This window comes from Sinocyclocheilus anshuiensis, unplaced genomic scaffold (assembly GCF_001515605.1).
Source record: "Sinocyclocheilus anshuiensis isolate Anshui unplaced genomic scaffold, SAMN03320099.WGS_v1.1 scaffold1053, whole genome shotgun sequence".
NCBI lineage: Eukaryota > Metazoa > Chordata > Actinopteri > Cypriniformes > Cyprinidae > Sinocyclocheilus > Sinocyclocheilus anshuiensis.
Genome location: NW_015555711.1, coordinates 23,957 through 46,069, shown reverse-complemented (window position 1 = coordinate 46,069; position 22,113 = coordinate 23,957). Strand labels below are relative to the sequence as shown.

Here is a 22,113-nt window from a genome sequence, read left to right as displayed (position 1 = left end):
TTTTACTGTAATGTTTAATAAATAAATGCAGCCTTTGTGAGCTTAAGAATCTTCTCAAAATATTAAAAATATCAAACTTAATGGTTATACAAAACATAAAATACACACTTTGGTTACAAATGATTGCTGTCCAACCATCTGGGCAGTCACAACCATCTCTGTCAATGTTACACAGTCCTCCGTTAGAGCAGTCTTCACATGTCAGGCTGCAGTCATGGCCAAACGTCCCATTCAAACACACTGTGACAAGACAAAGGTAAGGGTAACAAGAAGCAAGAGCCACCAATAATAAATAAAGACACTTGACGTATAACAACAGACCAAATTTCTCAGAGAGGGTGCTATCTGCCCGCAGCTCTCCAAAGCCATCATCGTCCTCGTAGTCGTGATAGAGCTCCAGGGGTTGTGGGTAGTCCTGTAGGAGCGTGAGATGAAGGAGAGGTCTCTCAACCACCGCTGGACTGGACAATTCCTCAACCGCTCTCTCCAGGGCTACACAGAACAGGGAGAGAGAAATAGATATATTGACATGATCAATGCTGTCTTGATGTTACACCAACTATGCAAGTAATAATGCTGTTATTATTACAAAATAAGCCTTGACATGATGATTAGATGTTGCTGGCTGGACAATATCCTGCTTATTGGACAGATATTTATCAAATACTAGATGCACATTCTTTATTCAGATGCCCTTTAGCTTTCACAGAGTGGTTGCTAGTCTTCCCAGGGTCCATTCAACAATATTAACTATATACATAGATAATGACAAAAACAAAGATAAAACTACTATAATCAGACCACCAAACAATACTTATTCCACAATCTTACAATAATATATTACATAATTAAATAATTCAAATAAAAAATACTGATTATTTCACTGTGTGGAAAAAAAGGCTATGTACTGTAGGAAATCAAAGCACAATTATGTAGAAAATTAATTACATAGTTTAGCATTTATTTTACAAAATTATTACTGGTACATAGTGGTCTGGAAGATCTGACTCTGACTGGTCTGTATTCTGAGGTCACCCTCAACTATTTATTTGACTGTTTATAAACTGTTTATATGTTTATACTGTGCTTTAACAGTCTCTTTCTACTCAAACAAAATAAAATAAAATACTTATTTTTTAAGCACCCATGAAATAACAGATAATGTATAGACAGCTGATTGTTATCACAAACATAACCCTTTACAATCTAAGTGATGCAACACATTGTGTTTATTTTGCAATAATGGCCAGATGGCTGTACATTAATCATTACAGATCTGACCACAGAATGTTGTGATTGACCAATCAGGATCAGGTATTCTAGAAAGCTGTGTATAAAGCAATCCTAATGCACACCACATACAATAACTGATATCCACTGTGCCCCCCATGGTGTACTTACGAATACAGGAGTGTCTGTCTTCAGCAAGCCGGTTTCCAAACTCACAGAAGCAGTGATAGGAGCCAGCTGTGTTCTGACACGTGTGCTCACAGCCCCCATTATCAGACAGACACTCATCCACATCTAGACACCAGTGGAAAACACAACACTCTTTATACAACGTGACTGCACTGTGATGTATCTAGTGCTGTTTATTATTACAGCACATTGCCAGTAACTGATATGTCTCCTTGGTCTTCTTTAAGAGTCAATCAGCAGTAAACAGGTTGTGAAGTACCGTCACATCCACATCCATCAGCGTTGAGTCTGTATCCTGCCCTGCAGTAGCACTCATAACCTCCGGGGTAGTTTGTGCAGTCCTGCTCACAGCATGAAGTTCCCTCCTCACATTCTTCCAGATCTAAAGCAAAAACAAAAGCAGTACAGGAAGCGAGGCCACGAGCCATCGGCGTGTATTAGGACTCTGTAGACCGAGTATTTATATAAGCACATTTCCAGTTATGAAGAGAGGTCAATATTTTGAGAGAACCTTCAGGGCACAGCCAGAAAAACACAAGACCTACAACTGCTGAGATCCAGCTGGCTGACATTTGCTTTTGCAGGAAATAGTCATTAATATTGTTTGAGGAATGATGATTTTAAAGATTTATCAGTGCAGCTGGATGTACACTGAATCCAAGAGATGGATTTCATTGGAGTTATTCTGTAAAACTTATTTATGTATCTGTCTGTACACCTGCACACTCACCCAAACAGGTTTTGCGGTCCTCCACAAGCTGATAACCCTGGTTACAGCTGCAGACGGGTCCAAGTGTGTCATGCTGACAGTGGTGTGAACAGCCACCGTTATCTGAGTCACAACTATTAACGATCTCTATTTCAATACCTACAGACAGTCAATAATAAAAAGGAACAAGTGTTCAAAAATTATTATGAACATACAGTAGCATGAATGTCATTGTATTAGATAATAAAAACACTAACTATGTGTCATTTACTTCAAAATTGATTTTGTTGGACACGTTTTGGTTGTCAAATGTTAATGGACCATATCATTGTAGTTAATAATCCAATTTCAAGTGCAAGGCCAATATCGCTGATACCAATACTAAAAGTACTGTTATAGGTTCAAGGTTTTCTCCTCAACAAAAAACTAAACTAAACTAAAATCATGCCCATTTATTTATATATCACGTACCCATAAAATAAGCAGATAATGTACAGTACTTCTAAGCTCGTCTTTCAGAAGTTTTGTGCGTTCAGATAAGAAACAGTTTCTATCCTAACATTATTTACTACTAATTTTTGTCACTCATTATCTATTTTATTGCTAAACAAATAATATATACTACCATTCAAAGGTTTGGGGTTAGTAAGATTTGAAAGAAACTAATGCTTTTATTCCACAAGGATGCATTAAATTGATCAAAGTGACATTAAAGACATCGATAATGTTACAAGATTCACATTTCAAATGAATGCTGTTCTTTTGAATTCCTCTTTAAAAATCACTGTTTGCACAAAAATACTGATATTTACATTGACGATAATAATGTTTCTGGAACACCATGTCAGCATATTGGAATGATTTCTAAATCATTGTGACACTGAAGACTGGATTAATGTCTGCTGAAAATTCAGCTTTGCCATCACAGGAATAAATTACATTTTAAAATACACTCAAACAGAAAACAGTAGGTTTGAACTGTAAAATTATTTCACAATATTTTGTTTTTATTGTATTTTTGATCAACTAAATGCAGCCTTGGTAAGCATAAAGAGTTCTTTCAAAAACATTAAACATGATACTTACCAACCCCAAACTTTAATGGTTGTGTAGTTAACCAATAACCAATGTAGTTAACGAAAGTATCAATATTTCACACTTGATCCACCAATCCCTACTTTTTGGGACCACTGTTGTATGTTTCTGTGCTTCTCTGAACCGTAATTAAGTTTAAGGTAACACACGGTAGCATTTCCTGCCATCAGAGCCCAGCTCGTATCCTGGATTGCAGATGCATGAGAAGGAGCCCGGAGTGTTCCGGCAACTGTGAGCACACGCTGCCAATCCTGTTTCACACTCATCGACATCTGAAACACACCAATTACAAGTTACTGATGACATGTCGCCTTTTTCTATTTATACAGACATCTAATTAGATGAGAATCCCACTCTGGATTTGTTGAGTCACTTTTAGTCAGACAAACAGAAATTTCTGCCTCTTACAATCACTTAAATGAAAATCAATGAGTGCAACCTCTCAAGCGCTAACAGGTTCCATCATGGACTTCAGAGTGGAAATCTCTGCTCACTGTCTCACTGAGAAGATGAACCATGTTCTACAGCTTTCAGCCGTCTAATCAAACACAGTGCTTCCACTGTTCTCACACCATGGGAAAGAAACTTCTTTAAAAACTTTGGAAAAAGAGGATCCAGCAGATGAGAGACTTTCCATGACAGTGTAACTGAACCCTAGCGCAGTGGAAAAGCCCTTCACTGCTGCTGTCAGAAGCTTTTACCTTCACAGTTCTTCTGGTCCGGGGCCAGCATGAAGCCTTGGTGACAGCTGCACACAGCATGACCGCCATCACTGCGACATAAGTGCACGCAGCCGCCATTCCTCTCCGCACATGGGTTCCTCACTGAAACACATGCCGTTAAAGTCAGATCTTATAAGTAATTTCACTGGCTGTCTCCCTCACGCATACAAACTCTCATTATCTTGTCAACACAATCCATGTAATAGGCTACACATACATAATTTCTGCAGACTTTCTCTATCTGAATTCCCATACTTCCCTGGCCAGCTTTGTTGCCTCAGTCACATTACGACATAAAACACATCATACATATACAATGCAGTTTTGAGACACTTTGGAGGACAGATTTTAGAAATAAGAAAAGAAAAACGTATGGCGTCATATACTGCACTTGGAGAGCAACAAATAATGTCAGGTTTATATCAGCCATAAACTTACTTTTCAGCACGTTTTTATAGATTTGGGGGAGCAAATCTGGGTCATATGAACTGTTTAAAACCAAAGAAAAATACACATTAACTAAGTACTAATAGTACCCTGGTAATTGCATGACTTTTAGAAGTACTTGGAGTACCATGTAAATACTATGAATATGATATTCATTGATATACTTTTCACTGTTTTTGTGCATTCCAGTGGTTGGGATTTAACAGTGATTATTTCTGCAATTTACATATTACGCCAGTAGGTGGCAACAAGTGACTGTTTTTATGAGTGAATAACTGATTCATTAGCTCAACCGATTCATTCGACACTGATTTATTAAGGAATGGAACAAATGGCTCCCATTGTCCAAATATGCCTATAGTAGATGAAAAACAGTATGTGAAAAGAGTAGTATGATTCTAAAATGTGCATCTGATTAACACTACTATCTCATGAAGTAAGCAACTGATGCTGTCGGTCATGTGACAACATGACGACGAACGTAGTACATCAGGAATTCATTTTAAACTATATAGTACATACTTTTTTACAGTTTTCAAAGTAAGCTCTTCATCAGATATAGTATACTCAGACTGCATGTGATTTTGGACACAGCTACTGTCTTTAAGAGTCATTGAATCATTCGTTTAAGTGATTTGTTCAAAATCACAAATTCACTTAGTAACGCCATTACTGTATCTTGCTCAGAGATGCGTATAACTTTTAAATTCTGTTTTGGCTCCATGTTGAACTCTTTTTTTACTGGCGGGTCAAAAAAGGGAACAGGCAAAATGCATCTAAAAATTAACAATTAACAATACTGAATCGAAGTTACTCAATATTAACGTCTTGTTTATTTAACTGTTGTATAAAAGCAGTTTCACAATCATGTTTGTCTGAATATCAGTACTCTTATACCTTATTTTTTAACACAAATGTACAAGACATCCGATTTACTATAGGTAAATAACCAGAAAAATAACAATTTGCAGTTAAATTGTACAATTATTTATCATCCCTAACCATGCTACAAATCAATGTACTATGGTATTACCATCGCTGTAGCATTGCACAGCCATAGTGTTTTAAGGACTGTCTAAATATTAAACTAGCACAGAGACTTTTGTCCCAGGACTCATCTGTACTTTGATCACAACAGTATGAAAACAGTTTAATTGCAATGTTATCCATTTGCTGAATTGCACTGCTCTCTCATGAACACACACAGATGCTAGCATGTTTTTGTCAATGTCAAAGAGATACTAGTTACACAATAAGACACACATTCTCTCTGTCCCTTGTTCTTTCCCCTTGTCTTCACCTAACTCTCAGTGGTAACACTTCATAGGGGAACAATTGGCTCTGGTAAGTGTCAGGACATTGGATCTGTGGGGCTGTGTACAGTGAATGTGAATTTTGGCAGACACGCTGGAATTGACACAGTGTTCGCCAAGATGATGATGCTGTAGTCTGAATAATATAAGTGTTTCTCTGTGAAAACAGCTATTTAAAGCAAGCCAAAATGCACAGCGGTTTCAGATATTGCTGTTCAAGTGACTCACACTGCACTAACTGAGGTCTGTTTTCAAGTTCATAGTTACTGGAATCCTTGACCCTGTTATTAAGGTTAGTAACTCAGTCATTCTTGAGACGTGGGACAAAAATTGTTGGTTACATGTGAAAGTGTAATCTGTCTGCTAACACGAGAATGTGTTTTGAAATGTTAAAAATATCTTGAATGCTGTTAAAGATAAAGTTGAAATTATATTACACAGTCCACGGTAAAAAAGCACATTTTGTTAAAAAAGAGAAAAGTTGGGAGGTTGTATCAAAGCATAGCTCAGTAGCTTAGTACATATAAGATACATAAATGTAGTTTCATTTGTCTGAGTACAAGGTCTTATTTTTTCAATTTTGCACCCTGTTTTGTCCCACTTCTCAAGAATGACTGAACTGATTTTGAGCTGTACCACTTTTTGAAAGTATACAAGTTCAGTCTAAAGTTTGTCATTTGTGATTTAAGACACCAAGTCAAAGTATACAAGTCAAGGGTCAAGGGTATCTCTGAGAAAACAGCACATCTGGGTTTTAGAGATGTTGATCACTTTCTTTAGCTTCCACCTTTCTGCCAAGAACCCTTCCATCCATACTTCCAAGAGCTACATACTGACTTTATGACATAGCCTTAGACCAAAGCTTTTCCTACTTTCATCCTCTCGTCAGCATGCTCTTTGACTAACAGCATGTGATATGCACTGCCGGGACATTTTATGGACGACATCATGAACATAACAGAACTTTCAGAAGGTAAAGAGTTTAAATAAGCAACAAAAATAACTGCTTACACCCTGCTGAAACGACCGGCTTTGACCATCATGAACTTCTACAGTATACTGGTCCAGACTGGTTAGCACTAGGATCCAAAACATACTGAATGATATATGACTTCTGATTACTGTACTGTAAAGTACTGTACTAAACTATTAAGATTACTATACAAAACATGAAGCTAAGTAAAACAACAACATTAACTGTTACGGTAAGTTGAACATGGAGGCTTGCTATTTTGAAACAGCAAACAAAGCATCATTTGATGTTAATTTTGGTAGACTTTCTTACATTTCTTGCAAACTCAACAAAACAGAGCACAATTAAGACAAGCCGCTGTTAAATGTCTAATTTAGATAAATGAAGAGAAAGACTCACGTCTGCAGCGCTTTCTATCAGCTGTGAGCTGGGACCCACGTCTGCAGCGGCACTGGAAGTGAACTGGAGAAAGTTGGACACATTCATGCTCACAGCCTCCATTATTCACTGCACAGGATAGGACAGCTGAAGGAGGAATAAGGAATAAAAGAAATGACTGTTAAGAGCCATTCACTGTTCAAAAAAAAGTGTGTTTATACACAATATAAGTCTTTACTATCACTTTTTATCAATTTAGCACATCATTGCTGAATAAAAGCATTAATTTCTTTCAAAAAGGAAAGAAAGAAAAAAATGTACTGACCCCAAACTTTTGAACGGTAGTGTACATTGTTACAAACAATTCTCTCTATTTTGAATAAATGCTGTTGTTTTTGACCTTTTATACAAGAATCCTTAAAAAAAAATAAAAAAAAGTATTACAGGCTCCAAAAAATATTAAGCAGTAAAAACTGCTTCCAACACTGATAATAAATCAGTATATTAGAATGTTTTCTGAAGTATCATGTGACACTGAAGTCTGGAGTCATGGCTGATGAAAATTCAGCTTTGACATCACAGGAATAAATTAAAGTATATTAAAACAGAAAACCGTTTTTTTTTTTTTTGCAATAATATTTCACAGTATTATTGGGGTTTTTTTCTGTATGCTTGATCAAATGAATGCCTCCTTTATGAGCATAAGAGACATCTTTAAAAAAAAAAACACTGTTCTCAAACTTTTGAACGGCAGTGTATGATACATTTACACATGCACAGTGCACACACACACACACACACACACCACATGTCTGGTTTACTATCCTTGTGGGGACTCTCCATAGGCATAATGGGTTTTCTGCTGTACAAACTGTATATTCTATCACCCTACACCTAAACTAACCCCTCACAGGAAACTTTCTGCGATTTTACATTCTCAAAAAAAACTAATTCTGTATGATTTTATAAGCTTGTTTACCCATGGGGACCTCAATTTAGGTCCCCACGGTGACACGAGTCTCCAAGAGTTGGTGTGTATTCAGGTCTAAGTCCCCACCAGGATAGAAAATCAAGACTCCCCACACACACATTTATATATAGTATATTTACATTATGATCACTTATTTGTCTTTTACACACACATAATGAATGAAATTCTATGAATTAAAATTCAAGCAAATTCTGTCAGGCTTTTTTTACACTCTAATTAGACCTTGCAGCGTAAGACATTAAACTGAAAAACAATTGTATTATTCTTGGAAGAAAATAATTAAGAACTGTCAGTACTTTGTTTGCATAAGAGTGCACTCACTTTATATAATACTTTGTGGTAGCACCTTTGGCTTTAATTATATCAGTAATTCTGTTTATATTGGACTCTGTCAATGTAGCACATCTGGATTTTCTTTTTCTTGCAGAAAAGTTCAAATTGCAAGAAGACTTCCAGTTCACAGTCTGGTGTGGGTCAGTTCACAGATTTGTTACAGATCTGAAGCCTGTCCACTGACACCAACGCCATTCCTGGACACTGATCTTTCTTTTTTTAAACAGTTTCTGTTTCAGCAGACTGTGGGATTTGGTGTATCATTATTTAACTTTCTGGCAGCTTTCTGGCAGAAGGCAGTAGTTTTGCACAAAAACATGTTTATATATATTTTTTTAATTTCCTTATGTCATAACCAAGCACCTGGCCCTGCTAAAGACAAGAAGCTCATAACATGACCACCACAGCTCAATTTATTCATTTATTATCTACTTCATTTGACTTGACAGTTTATCTTTGAACATAATGTCCAGTTTGCTTGCTTTTATGCAATGCTGTAACCTGCTGAATATTACATCAAGGTCTGATATGAATCAATTTTAGCTTTTACATGAATAAAAACTGTTATTTCAATGAAAGCGTGTAGATTTTATTTTCCACTTTTATTACAATTAGTGTATTTTATTAGTAGATTTCAATATCCACTCTTTAAATAAATATAAATGTGGAACAATCATTGAACAGTCCTGTCGAAAGCATTCTTCACTAATCATCCAAAATAATACCGAGCAATTATTTTCAGAAGCTGAATCATTTAGTGAAAACAGTTCACTGCAAACTGACCTTTTTTTCTCAGATGACTGAAATGAAGCTTTGATGGAAAAACAAACAGTCTCTCATCGTACTCAAGTGTTTGGATTGTGATGCTTGGCGATGTCGCCGTTCTTCTGTTTTTCAAAAAGGATAGTCATCTCAGGACGGAAACCTATCATAATATTCAGTAAAATACCACTAAATAGCTTTGTTCTGCGCTATTTAAAAGCCATCTGGTGTGGTGATAAGGGAACGGTGAGCGTGAATGTTTGTGGTTGATAACCGACATTGAATACACTCTGAATGACCAGGAACCTGTAATGTGTAATCTTAGATCTTGAATGCCTAGCAAAGATGCCTTTGGAGTAAATCCTGAGGTGTGTAAGATTTCAGGTTAAAGACTGGAGCATTCACTCTTTCATTATCTCGTTTCTAATGATGTAGCGGGGGGCGGATGATGTCCTATTGTCAGCGACCTTTCAGTGACCTTTCAGTCTGTCTTCTCCACCCTTTTCCTCTTTCATCAAACCGGGTCAGACAAAGATTACAGCTGAGCTCCAGATAAACACACTGTACAGTTAATGTAGTCTCATTCAGTCAATTCTGCACTCAAAAATGTCAGTCTTCACAGAGGCTCTCTCTGCAAGTATGCTGTTGTGCTGCCGTTAATACAGTTGTTAATACAAGTGCTTCTGAGGCTCAAATAATCACTATATTTTGCATCAAATCCTTAAAAAAGTTTTATTTGAGGCACTAAATAAATAGCAAGTAAAACATATCCAAGAGAAGAACTGCATGTTTTGTTTTGTTTTCTAAATGACTCAGGTTTGTAGGTTAGGCTTACTACAGGTTATTTCGATTTTTTAAGGTTTTTGAAAGTCTCTTATGCTCACCAAGGCTGCAATATTTGTTTGCATTATTATACTGTTTTGTAAAACAGTAAAACAATATAATGAAATAATATTACAATTTAAAAATAACAATTTTCAATTGTATTTAATTCTTTTATTACAAATGTATAATGTAATTTATTCCTGAGGCAAAGCTGTATTTTTTTTTCAAGTCTTCAGTGTCACATGATCCTTCAGAAATCATTTTTTATGCTTAAGAAACATTTCTCATTACACATTGTTGCTTAATATTTTAGCATGATTTTTTTTTGTTAACATTTTGCAAGAATATTTGTATTTATATTTTTTTGATGAATACAATAATAATTATTTGAAATTGTAAACTTTTGTAAGAACATAAATATCTTTCTGATCAGTTTCATGCATTTTTTTTCATGAAGTAAGCTTTGAAGTGAAAAAAACAATTAATCGTGTTGTAGGATATATAGGAACTATTTCCCATCTGAACGCACACAAAAATTAAAGCTAAAAAGACTTAAAAGTTTATCATGTTCTGTAAATCTTGATCCAAACCTTTGAACAGTACTGTATGTCTATGACATGTTTAAGTACTTATTACTTTTAGATGGAAAGACATTCTGATCACAACGTCTATACATATTTTAACTATTTTTAAGTGTATTCTATATAACCTTCAATAGAGACTGCTGAACATTTATTTGAAAAAAAATAATAATAAAAATTCACACCAGTCAATCGTTTTGGAATAATATATTTCAGATAACCATGCCCCTAACTGACACTGACACACACAAAAAAATCCAATGACAGTCACAATCGCACTTACAGTATATATAGGATCACTGTTAAAATGTCTCACCATCACAAGGCGTATAATACTCCAAACCACAAATCTTAAGCCATGAACAGTCTATATTTCAGCATTGAGACTAAATATATACTGTCATAACAGGCATATCAGTCATCGTCATTGTGGAGGAGTGAGCTGTCTGTCCTCAAAAATCCTTCCATATAATATTTGCACACTCTCCAAAACATATTTAAGAAATGTCATATAAAATCATATAATGAGATAATTGTCTCTCTTTTTAAATAAATTATCAAATAAAAGTGATAATTTCTTGAAACAGGATAAGTTTTTGGAAAAGTGTAGTGGGAAAGCGGTTGAAAAAACTGAAAAATCTTTACATTATGAGACTGTGTCTAAAGGATAATGATAATATTTCTTTTGGCAGAAAATCCTTGGATGAATTAAAAATAATTAAGGTTTTACCTGTCGGTCATTACTCACAACTTAATAAGCTTCTGGCATGAAGTATCAGCAAGATTACCTACTTCTCAAATGACTGTTAACCAAAACCAAATGATCCTGGATAAAACCCTCACTGATTAATTAGTGGCATCTGTTTCTGGTTTATTCTAGTAGTGTGTTCCATCCCACTCAGCTTTGGTTCAGATTGTGGTTCTACAGAAGAGTTGGGTTGATAGCGGAAAAAACTGATAAACGAGCCTGAAGCCTGACTGGAGCTCTCTTGGGAAGGTAAACATTTAGCTGCTGATTCAGCTAAAACAGAATGAACGGCAACGCTGCTCAGACTCTCAGCAAAGTGAACAGATCCCAGAATGCATCTGGAATATAAATGTCATTTGCTTTTTTCCATGTCAAACTGCCTTGGAAATTGAAAAGAATGTTCTAGATTTTTTTTTTTTTTTTAGTAAATACAACAGCATTTCAGTGCTATTATTGTTAAAACTAAACTGAAATAAAGATGAAATCAAATAAAATATCAATATTAGATGATAAACAGATCCCAGAATGCATCTGGAATATAAATGTAATTTGCTTTTTTTCAGGTCAAACTGCCTTGGAAATTGAAAAGAATGTTATAGGTTCAATACAAGTTGAGCTCAATCATTAGAATATGTGACATGCAGTTGATTATGACAGAAAAAATCTGACTTGTTTTTTAGTAAATACAACAGCAATTCAGTGTTGTTATTTTTAAAACTAAATTGAAATAAAGCTGAAATCAAATAAAATATAAATATTAGACGATAAACTGAAACGTGAAAAACTAACTGAACTAATTTTAAATACTAAGATTACTAAAACTAATATAAAAATAAATTATATCTAAATAGGAATATTAAAAAAAAAATTACTAAATTACTAAAACTTAAACTGAAGTTCAAATGAAAACTTCAAATATAAATTAAAAGCTAATTCGAAATATAAATAAATACTATAAGAGTATATATTTTAAAAAACACTAAAACAACACTGCAGCAGTACCATAGACTTCCACTGTCTGTCTTGTTATTTGCTTGTTGAAAGTATTCTATGGTAACGAACAGCATATCACAGACGCTATTGAATAATCTGATGCCATTTCACATTCCTTTAATGATTTATTCAGTAATCTGATAGAATTTCATGTACTTTACACAAATAAAACTCGATGTTTGGAAGTAAACTGGCAAATCTCAGAGCCAAGAGTCCCAATGAAACATTTCACCCCATGAGCGCACACAGAAAACCCCAAGATTATAACCATATTACAAGGGAAAAAAGCTATAACATTTCCAAATCATGTCCAAATGAAAGTCTTTTTCAGCTGACATGTGGCTTCCCAGCTGGAAGATGAAGCACAGGGCTCATTGTGTGGCATGGCATTGGCTTTGAAGAAGGTATTTGACTGGAATCCTCATTCGTAATTTTTATTTACTATGTTGATTTAATGTTTTCAAAAGTTTCTATAAAGAAATTCCTGAGCTCTGGAATGGTTTTTATTATCGCCACATATTTCAAAAACAAAACCCCTACACAAACACCATTAGCTAAATTGATATGCTTGCAAGAACTTTTTATTCCCACAGGGTCTTTTCTTTGAAAACTGAAAACACCTTCTACACCACAGTCACATTTAAATAGATGGATGTGATGGTTTGATAACGGGCCTGGCAAGAGAACAGTTGGGTCCTGGTCTGGTCTATCTCAAAGGTCCATCACAAACTCACCATGACAAGACTCGTAGAGTACAGAACAGTAGCAAACATTCCACTATTAAGAAAACAAGAGGCTCTTTGATTCCCCCTCATACACAGAGCTCAAGGTGGGGACCCCTGCTAGCTTTAAAGAAAAGGCCGTGATGATTACAGTCTCTAAACCTTTGGATGCAGGCCAGTCTGTCAGTGACCTCTCTCGACCCCCGAACAACTCACCTATGCAGGTGCGGCCGTCAATGTGCAGACGAAACCCCGGGTTGCACTCGCAGTAGACCGAGCCTCTGGTGTTCACACACCTATGCTGGCAGCCCCCGTTGTGAACCTGGCACTCATCAATATCTGAGGAGCAAAAAGCAGACACACGAGGCCACAAGTTAGAATGTGGTTTGACTCTTGCACAAGTTTTCAAAGCATTCACCTAAGAAAACAAAGCATGTCATTCTAACTTCCTAAATTAATTTATCCACTCCAAGACATATGAAAAACCATTTATTTTGCTGTGTCAGATGCTGCTCTGTTTCTTTTTAACTGAAGTCTCTCTAAGCTCCAAAATAAATAGCTGGCAGCCCAGATACCGTTAATACACTGAATCAAAATAAAAAATTTGGTTTTAAGTCATAATTTTTGTCCTTTGATGAAACTGAACCAATATTTTGTAATTTATCATACATTTTATGAAGTTTTAATCCATAAATTTAGGTGGATAATAAAACAGAGATAATAAATAATTCATTTTATTCCAATCTTTTTAGATTTTTCTTAAAAAAAACAACAACAAAAACATTAGTGCATGGTTATTATCCTGTTATTTACACACACACACACACACATATTTATTACACTAAAACATTTTTTCATCCTCTTTTGTGTTTCACGGACAAAATTAATATATGATGACAACTTTTTTGGGTGAACTATCCCTTTAAAACTGCTTGTAGGCAATTCAAAAAGTTATTACCTTAAGTGCACTTATGAAACTGTGGAAATATGCAATCTGCACATTATAAAGATCTTCAGGTGAATAAGCTCTTTGTGTCCTGTCTGATTCAGGCCATGTGCCTTACAATCACCCTGACCTTTAAAGTAGTATTGCCAATGCTTAATTTAATTACAGTAACAGAGCTTTTCCCAAAGCAGAACGATCAGGTAAGGATCAATGTTGACAAGCTGAAACACATGATTCATTTTTGAGAACTATGTATGGTGCATTTAAAAGGTCAAAACACTGCCATAAAATATGGCAGCAGCATAATATTAAAGTGAGATTGAATAGATCTGACACTTTGAAAGGAAAAGCAAGCATGTTTGACGCAATAGTTAACCTTCATTACTCCCATTTCATACTCATTTTACATTCATGACCCAGTGGAATCCTCTGAGTAGCCTATTTAAGGAAAAGATGCAGAGGGGAGATTATGGATAGGTGTAGTACAGGTGCAGTGATGATCTTGATGAAGAGACATCAGAGATCTGTAGCAGGCCTGTGAAAGCCCTGCTGGTGAGAAACTGTCATGCCAGCAGACTGTGTCAGTGAGTGAGTTATGAGCTCTGTGCTGTGGGCTGCAACTTTATTCATGTCAGCTTTAAGTGATATTATATGGATCTGTAATATCAGTATGAACTTACTAACATACACATGGAACTGATTCAGAGAGTAGATTTGTTATTTGTTTCCATATCTATTTCACTATTAATCTAAATTAAATTATAATTCGATGTTAGTTATAGAAAAATAAAAATGAAATTAATTGTTTAAATATATTACACATATGGATTTATTAAAAAGAAACTTCCAAAAGTTTTTTTTTTTTAATTTACACTGAAAACTAAGAGCATTAAGGGTTTGAGTGTAAATAATTACATTATTTTCATTTTTTATTTTAACTACCATTCATATACTCCCTTCACAGGGCTGCTTGTCCTATTGTTTTATATATCTTTCCAAGAGATATAGTGAAAGAGCCTTGAGAAAACTTTCTGTAGTACTTGTTTTAATCCTCTTTATCTATAAATGAATTGGCTGATTAACTTTTTGGACAAATGAATGGAGGACTAAATAGTATTTTAAAGTAAGCAAACTTTTTCAACCTCCTTAGAGCATAATGGCCAATATTCTGTAAGCAAGAATTATTTCCAGGACAAATGATACCAATACATTAAAATATAGTTACTGTAGAGCCAGAGAGACTTTTAGCTGTTGGATGCATGGCAAAAACAGAAGAATCCAAGGAGAGGATCATATATATGAGTTACTGCAAACTATAATGAGGTGTCTCCATAACTGCTTATATTTTGGAGATAAATTGAAAGAAATCAGATTATTTATGCATTAAATATTCCAGTTTGAACTCCACAAGAACTCATACTATTATAAAATACGTTCCTGTGATGAATTAATGCATGTGAAGGTGGTTTAAGTTAATATAAGCATGTACCGTTCACCTTCAGATCATCATATGTGTATAAAAATTTAATTTTTAATTAAATTTTTAATTAATTAATTTAATTTTATACACATTTTTTTATTATTATACTCCTATACCTTTTGTTCTTTAATATTTTGAATTGTTTTTAGCTTTATCTTTTGTTTTTCATTTAAATGTTAAGTTTTGAAATTTTGTTGTATGCATTTGTCATTTTTATTTAATTTCTTTATTTTTTAAATGTGTATAAGTACTATTTATAAAGTTGTAGCTTTTAGTTTTGGATCTGTTTTTAGTTGTTTTAATACCACAATTGATTGCTTCTGTTGTCCTCATTTGTAAGTCGCTTTGGATAAAAACGTCTGCTAAATGACTAAATAAACAAATAAATAAAATAAATAAATAAAAACTTTTTATTATAGCTTTTATATTTCATGCCTTAAATGATCATCTCAAGCAACCATACCACTAGCCAGGAAGATGGAAGTGATGGTCCACTTGACTGCAGCGGTTTTACTCATTAAGACTCAACCTTAAAACTTTAAATCAGGCATTTAGACAGACCGTCTGACCCTGAGCAGTTCTGTTTAATGAAAGTGCTTTGATTAAGTGCAATAACAGCCCTGGAGCAAAGATTAAAGGTCCACTATGATTAATATGTGAGGAATAATTCAGCTCCATGCACTTAAACTAGAGGAAGGCATGTTACATTATAGCTAAATATGCTAGTCCACAGAAAAATGATCTTAGATTGCAGATTTATAGTTATTATAATAGTAAATCAATATTGTAATGTTGTGTCTTGTTGCTAGGCAGATTATTTTCCTCTTTGTTATGGACTGTTGTTATTAGCAAAAGCTTAAAGCTAATCTACAAATTTAAATCTCAAATCAGTATTTTATGTCCACATATTTATTTATTTGGTAAGAAGCCATGAAATATGTGGGATAACGTCCAGTCAGCTGGTCATTATCCCAAAATAAACTCCTTCAGGCTGAGCAGACCGGCTGGCTGTACATTATCTCTTAGTTATTTAAACCACAATGACATATAACAACAAATCTGGTTTAGATTTGGATGACAGTTAATACAGCGGTTATAGGCTGGTTTTCAATATTTCAATATGTAGTTTAAATAACTGTTACTAATGATGGATAATTTCTGTTTTGTTGCCAGACAAACAACTGCAAATGGAATGTAATAACAGACAGCCAAGAACTAGATGAAATCCATATTTGATTTAGAACAAACAAGTAATTATCTGACACAAGGGACACATGCCTGATGTGACATAAACAGAGGAGAAAATAGCACCATGAATATAAAGACGTGAATAGGAAGACTTTTTACATTAAATATTAAGTGTGTACACTGAAGAAAAAATTTGGCAGTGAAACAATTTTCACTCAAAAATTACAAGTTCATTTCACAAATAATTACAAAGAAACGGCAAGTAACACAGGTGTGGAAGTCCTTTTTTTTACCACAGCCTTTTTTCTCTATTTTCTCTAGTCATATAACACCAAAGTTTAAATAAAAATCATTTTTTCTGCATAGACAACTTTTATTGAAACCCCATCTCGCCAGTGATGAAATACCTCTTTAATATGCAGAAACAACTATAAGTAAGACATTTGTTAAATTATTTTGGTGTGAGCATCTCAACCAGCCTGACACAGCAACACTGGCTCAACCAATGGCGTGAGATTGGGGGTGGGACTATCTGCTTATCCAACCAATGGAAGACAGAAAATGGTGTAAGAAGGAGTTTGATTGTTCAACTCTGTGTTTTCCTTTAAGTTTTATGAATAAAGATAAGATGATAAGATACTGTGAAGGTAATCAAGACCACCTGTCCAGGAAAGCCTGAAGGAAACTTAATTACAAGAGTGCTGTACACAACTGCAAAACTGAGCTCAGACAGAGGAGGAACTGTGGTCCATTCACAGCAGCAGAGAGTAAATAAACAGAGAGATTTTAAATGAGACTTACAAAATGCAGCAATTCATATAAGAGCACAGATGTGGAGCCAGCAGCAGCCCATGGGCTAGACCCCTGCAATTCATCACAGAATGCAGGAAAACATTGAAATTGAGTTTAATTATGTGCTAATAATTAAATAGTCAGACAAATTAAAAAAAAAAAAGTTCTCATTTGCTTTAATGACAGCGGCACTCAAGCTGCATGAACTCCACAAGTTCTTCCACAAGAGCATCTTGAGCTTCAATGGAAGCAAAAACATTTGACCAAATGTACAGAGTCACTGACATGATCAATGCCACAAATTTGCTTAGTGACCCAGACAAAGTACAGAACCTGACATTTCTTTTTCAATTTATTTCCAGGCTAAAATCTCAGAACTTCAATGTGGTCTCAGACTTCTGGATCCCACAGAAGACTGTGCACAAGGTAATAGTGAAACCCACATTTCAACCAAAATAACAAATGTTGTGTTGTTTGGCCCTCAAAGTCCTGCAGTTATGTCAGGTACAGCTGGGACACTGCAATTGAATCAGAAGGTAAAACCAACGACATATGTGAACTTGAACTCCTCAGGTCTACAGGTTAGAAAAACAACTGCTTCTTATCACGATAACCCTGAGTTGAGATCACAGACCTTTGCTTTGAAGTTTAGCAAAGATCTGGCTTGATATCACAGATGTGAGCCACATTTTAATCTTGCATTACTACCTGTATTACAAACATTACAGGCTTGTGTGAAGACCGTCATATTCGGTTTGCCAGGGAAGTGCAGCTTAAAAATGCATAGTTCTGTGGTGCCAGAATCTAAGTCTGTCTTCCACATTGTTGGAGTAAAGAAGGCACATCAAATAGCAAATCAGGAAGCAAAATGTTAGTCCGATATTCATAAATAAAGAGGATCAGAGGAATTCTTAGGAATGAAAAATAATGGACATCTCTGACTGCAGACTGATTATGCCAAGCAGCCTCTCTTTAATCCAAAACACGTTTCTCCTTAATCTTGCATTCCATGTAAGAGAGCATTACCCTGGAGCACGTTCATTCAAGTCCAGCTCTCCGTTTAAGGTCATTAAGGAAACCTTGGAACCTCAAACATTAAAAATACAAGACCCCGATTAAGTCAAAGAGACCACTAATTCTACCTGCAAGAATTTGCAATATACACTACAGTTGGAAAGTTTGGGGTCAATAAGTGTTTTTTTTTTCTTTTATTCAGTAAGGATGCATTGACAGTAAAGACATTCATAATTCAACAAATGATTTCTATGTTAAATAAATGCTGTTCTTTCAAACTTTTTAGAAATTTAAAGATTTAAAGAAATCATTTAAAAAATCCTGAAAAATGTATTACAGTTTCGACAAAAACATATTAGAGTGATTTCTGAAAGATCATATGACACTGAAGACGGGATTAATAACTGCTGAAAACTCAACTTTACCATCACATAAATAAATTACATCTAAAAATATATCAAATTGAAAACAATTATTTAAAATAATATTTCACAATATTACTATTTTTACTATCGTTCTGATCAAACAAAAGCAACCTTGGTGATTCTTTCATTTCTTTAATTGTTTTGCCCACAGTTAACAGAAATCAATTTGTCTTTCACATCATTTGGCAGAGAAAGAAAGAATGGAAGTTGAATGAACTATATGCCGGAACATTCTTGTCCTCCTGAAAGATTTCCATGACCTTAGTGTCATCTTCATAGGTGGTGCAGAAGATGTAACCCTGAGGGTATTTTAAAACTCATTGATCCCAAACACATTAGAAATCATTCTTTATATGCAAAACAGACCCTATTTTCACCAAATGAATAAAAGGCATGGTAGAAAAAGTAATTTTCTTACTTTATCAAAAGTATCACTGTAATGAATTCTAGGATGACAAATGCTGAGCTGAAGTTAGTTTACTCTGGTAAAGCAACCTCAAAATGTTCCAGTGATTGGTTACGTTCTGACAGTCTCCCTTACACTCCCAATCCCTCAATTTAAAGCAATAATCCATAAATCCAACTCTAGAAATGACTTTTCAACAGCCTAAACTCTTTGTCACTTAAAAATTGCAAGTGAAATATTACTTGAAAAGACCAAGTAGTCTAAATTACATAGTTTTAATTAGCTGCAGGTTCCTAAAACTGAAAACAAAACATTAGTCGTTCTTATAGTATCTGGCAAACAATCTTGTTTTGTTACACATCTGACATCTGTTCACAGCGGAGTGAAGGCATTATCGTCTCCAGTCCTTCACGGTGAATTATGAGTGCTGAAAGAAGCTTCTTTGGTCACAGCCAAGACGGTACCAAATCATACAGCACGACTGAGTTCTGTCTCTGAATTTCTCTGAATTCACACACTCATTAAACTAATACGTTCCACCACATTCTGGCTCCGAGTAGTAAAAACAAAATGAAAACTACTAAATAAAATAGAAAAAAAATGAAAATCTAATGCTAAATAACAGTAAAGTTTATTCCCTTAACCAAGGGGAATCAGTTCACCAGTGAATCCAGTAACACTCACCTGCCCCCAGGTATCCTGTGTTGTATCCCTGATATCCATTGAAGCAGGTGTAGCAGTTCCTGTGATAGTAGCGGTAACGTGTATTTCCAGCACCCAAACATGGGACCAGCTGAGTCCAGAAGGTAAATATGAGCACTAACCTCAGCCAACCGGACAGCATTGTCCAAGCGCAATGTGTTACAGACCTCACTCAAACAGAAAGAAATAAGATCATGCAAACAAAACAGGATAAACAGACTCTCAGCATGTCCATTATGCAATAGGAGAGAACAACTGCTGCTGTGGGCTTGAGAAGCTATTTAAATAAGCTGTGTGTCCTGGCATCAGAATCAAGTAATTTCACTCTCTCTCGGCATTGACAGACATGTAGTTTCTCGTGGCTCTGTCTCTCCTATTATGTCTCCATCGCCTGTGTCCAGGGCAGGCCTCCGCAGTCCCACCCTCCTGTCTGTCTCTGCTCCTCCCTCCTCCTCTCTTAGGCATTGATGCTGAGAAGTTTACCAAATGTTGTATGAAATATTCCCTCAAAACAAAACCGTGAACAGTGGAGACTTTCAAAATTGGGCTGACATTCTGGTCACTTTTGCTTTTACTATATTGAGCATTTCTTTTCATCTTAGCTGTAATAAAATAATTATGGCCATTGGGAACAGTGTTGGGTGTATTGCATTACTAAATCATTTTTACTGTACTTTAATTACTTTTGCCTTGAAAAAGTTAAATAAGGGATTACTCTTAATTTTTCTGTAATTTGACTACACAGTTAATTTTGATGTAATTGCTTTAAACACTGTATAGACTATAGAACAATTCTATATAAAGCAAGAGTGGATTGGTCACACTTTACTTTAAGGTCCAGTTCTCGCTATTAACAAACCATTAACTACGACTTTTGCCTCAATAAACTCCTAATTTGCTGCTTATTAATAGTTATTAAGGTAGTTGTAAAGTTTAGGTATTGGTTAGGATTAGGGATGTAGAATATGTGCTTTATAAGTAATAAACAGCCAATATTGTAATAATAGGCATGCTAATAATTGGTCGCTATAGTAAAGTGTTACCAGTGGTTTTAACATCAAAATTTAACATCTAATGTTAAAATGTAACCTTCACCCTTTAAATACTTTGGTCAGTTCAAGAATTATTTATGCAATTTTATATTATTTATTTGAAATTAAAAGAATAGTTTTATGTCTATCCTTATATTGTTTAACTGGTTGAGGTTGATATGGGATTTAAAAAGTAATAAATAATGCAATATTTCTTGGTAATTAGTACAGTAATCTAATTACTCTGTTGAAGATGTAATTAGTATCTTGTAATTAATTCCTTTTTTTTTTTTAGAGCATCTTACCCAACATTGAATGGGAATAGTATAAAAGCTGAGCGCCATTCAGAATTTAACTGAGAATGCCTTTTAAATTCAATTCCTGAATTTTTTAGTGAGGAAATAAGAACAGGAAGCTGAACTTTTTAATAACCTGTCAAATATGGCTTTCACGATTATAAAACCACCTTTACAGCTGTCATGAGATCATTTTATTAAAAAGATGAAAGAGCCCCGGTCTTGAATTCTCATATAGTCATTCCTGTCATAAGCTCAGTGATTTATAGAGCCTTGGTTATTAATAGTCTTTACATCAATTCAACAATTTTTCTAAAGCTCAGAAGTTGAACAGCAATACAAATGTCACAAATAACCCTAGTTTTGACATGTTGTTGGTCCATTGCAGTGGACCTTGAGAGAAAACATGGAAAACTATTTTATAGGAGGGTAAAGGGAACCAAAGAAAAGCTCAAACGCTGCACTTAAACAAAACATGGTATAGACTTACAAAACCAAAATAAGTCATGGAATAAGAGCCTGACCAGTCCAAACATGGCATATGTGCTTGCAGTATCAGATATCTTGCATCTTGAACAAGACAGGAATCTATCCAAAGTGACAAGGAAATACGTAATGAAAAATAAGAAGGAAAGCATGCAACCAACATAGCATCAGTTTTTCCAGAGGATATGAAGGTTGAGGGGAGTTTAAAAGGTGCAGCTGGACACGATTCAAGCGTCTCTTTTCATGTGAGTTTTGAGAGTCAGATGAAAGGAAGGTCCAGGGTCGGCGCCAGAACGCACAAAGTGAGGGGGCAGGCATAATTTATTGGGGGGGGCC

The 22,113-nt window shown here is 35.1% G+C and overlaps 1 protein-coding gene across 1 annotated transcript in view; it reads right to left on the bottom strand.

Moving 5' to 3' along the window:
* The window catches only part of LOC107671929 (multiple epidermal growth factor-like domains protein 6), a 76,002-nt gene that overhangs the window by 31,937 nt on the left and 21,952 nt on the right, over positions 1-22,113 (bottom strand). Inside the window, exons 5-13 of the mRNA XM_016464942.1 lie at positions 13,228-13,350; positions 7,078-7,203; positions 3,925-4,047; positions 3,373-3,495; positions 2,150-2,287; positions 1,679-1,801; positions 1,402-1,524; positions 322-492; positions 109-240 (exon numbers count right to left, since the gene is read on the bottom strand). Coding sequence (XP_016320428.1) covers positions 109-240; positions 322-492; positions 1,402-1,524; positions 1,679-1,801; positions 2,150-2,287; positions 3,373-3,495; positions 3,925-4,047; positions 7,078-7,203; positions 13,228-13,350 — 1,182 coding nt within the window. The remainder of the gene's footprint in view (positions 1-108; positions 241-321; positions 493-1,401; positions 1,525-1,678; positions 1,802-2,149; positions 2,288-3,372; positions 3,496-3,924; positions 4,048-7,077; positions 7,204-13,227; positions 13,351-22,113) is intronic.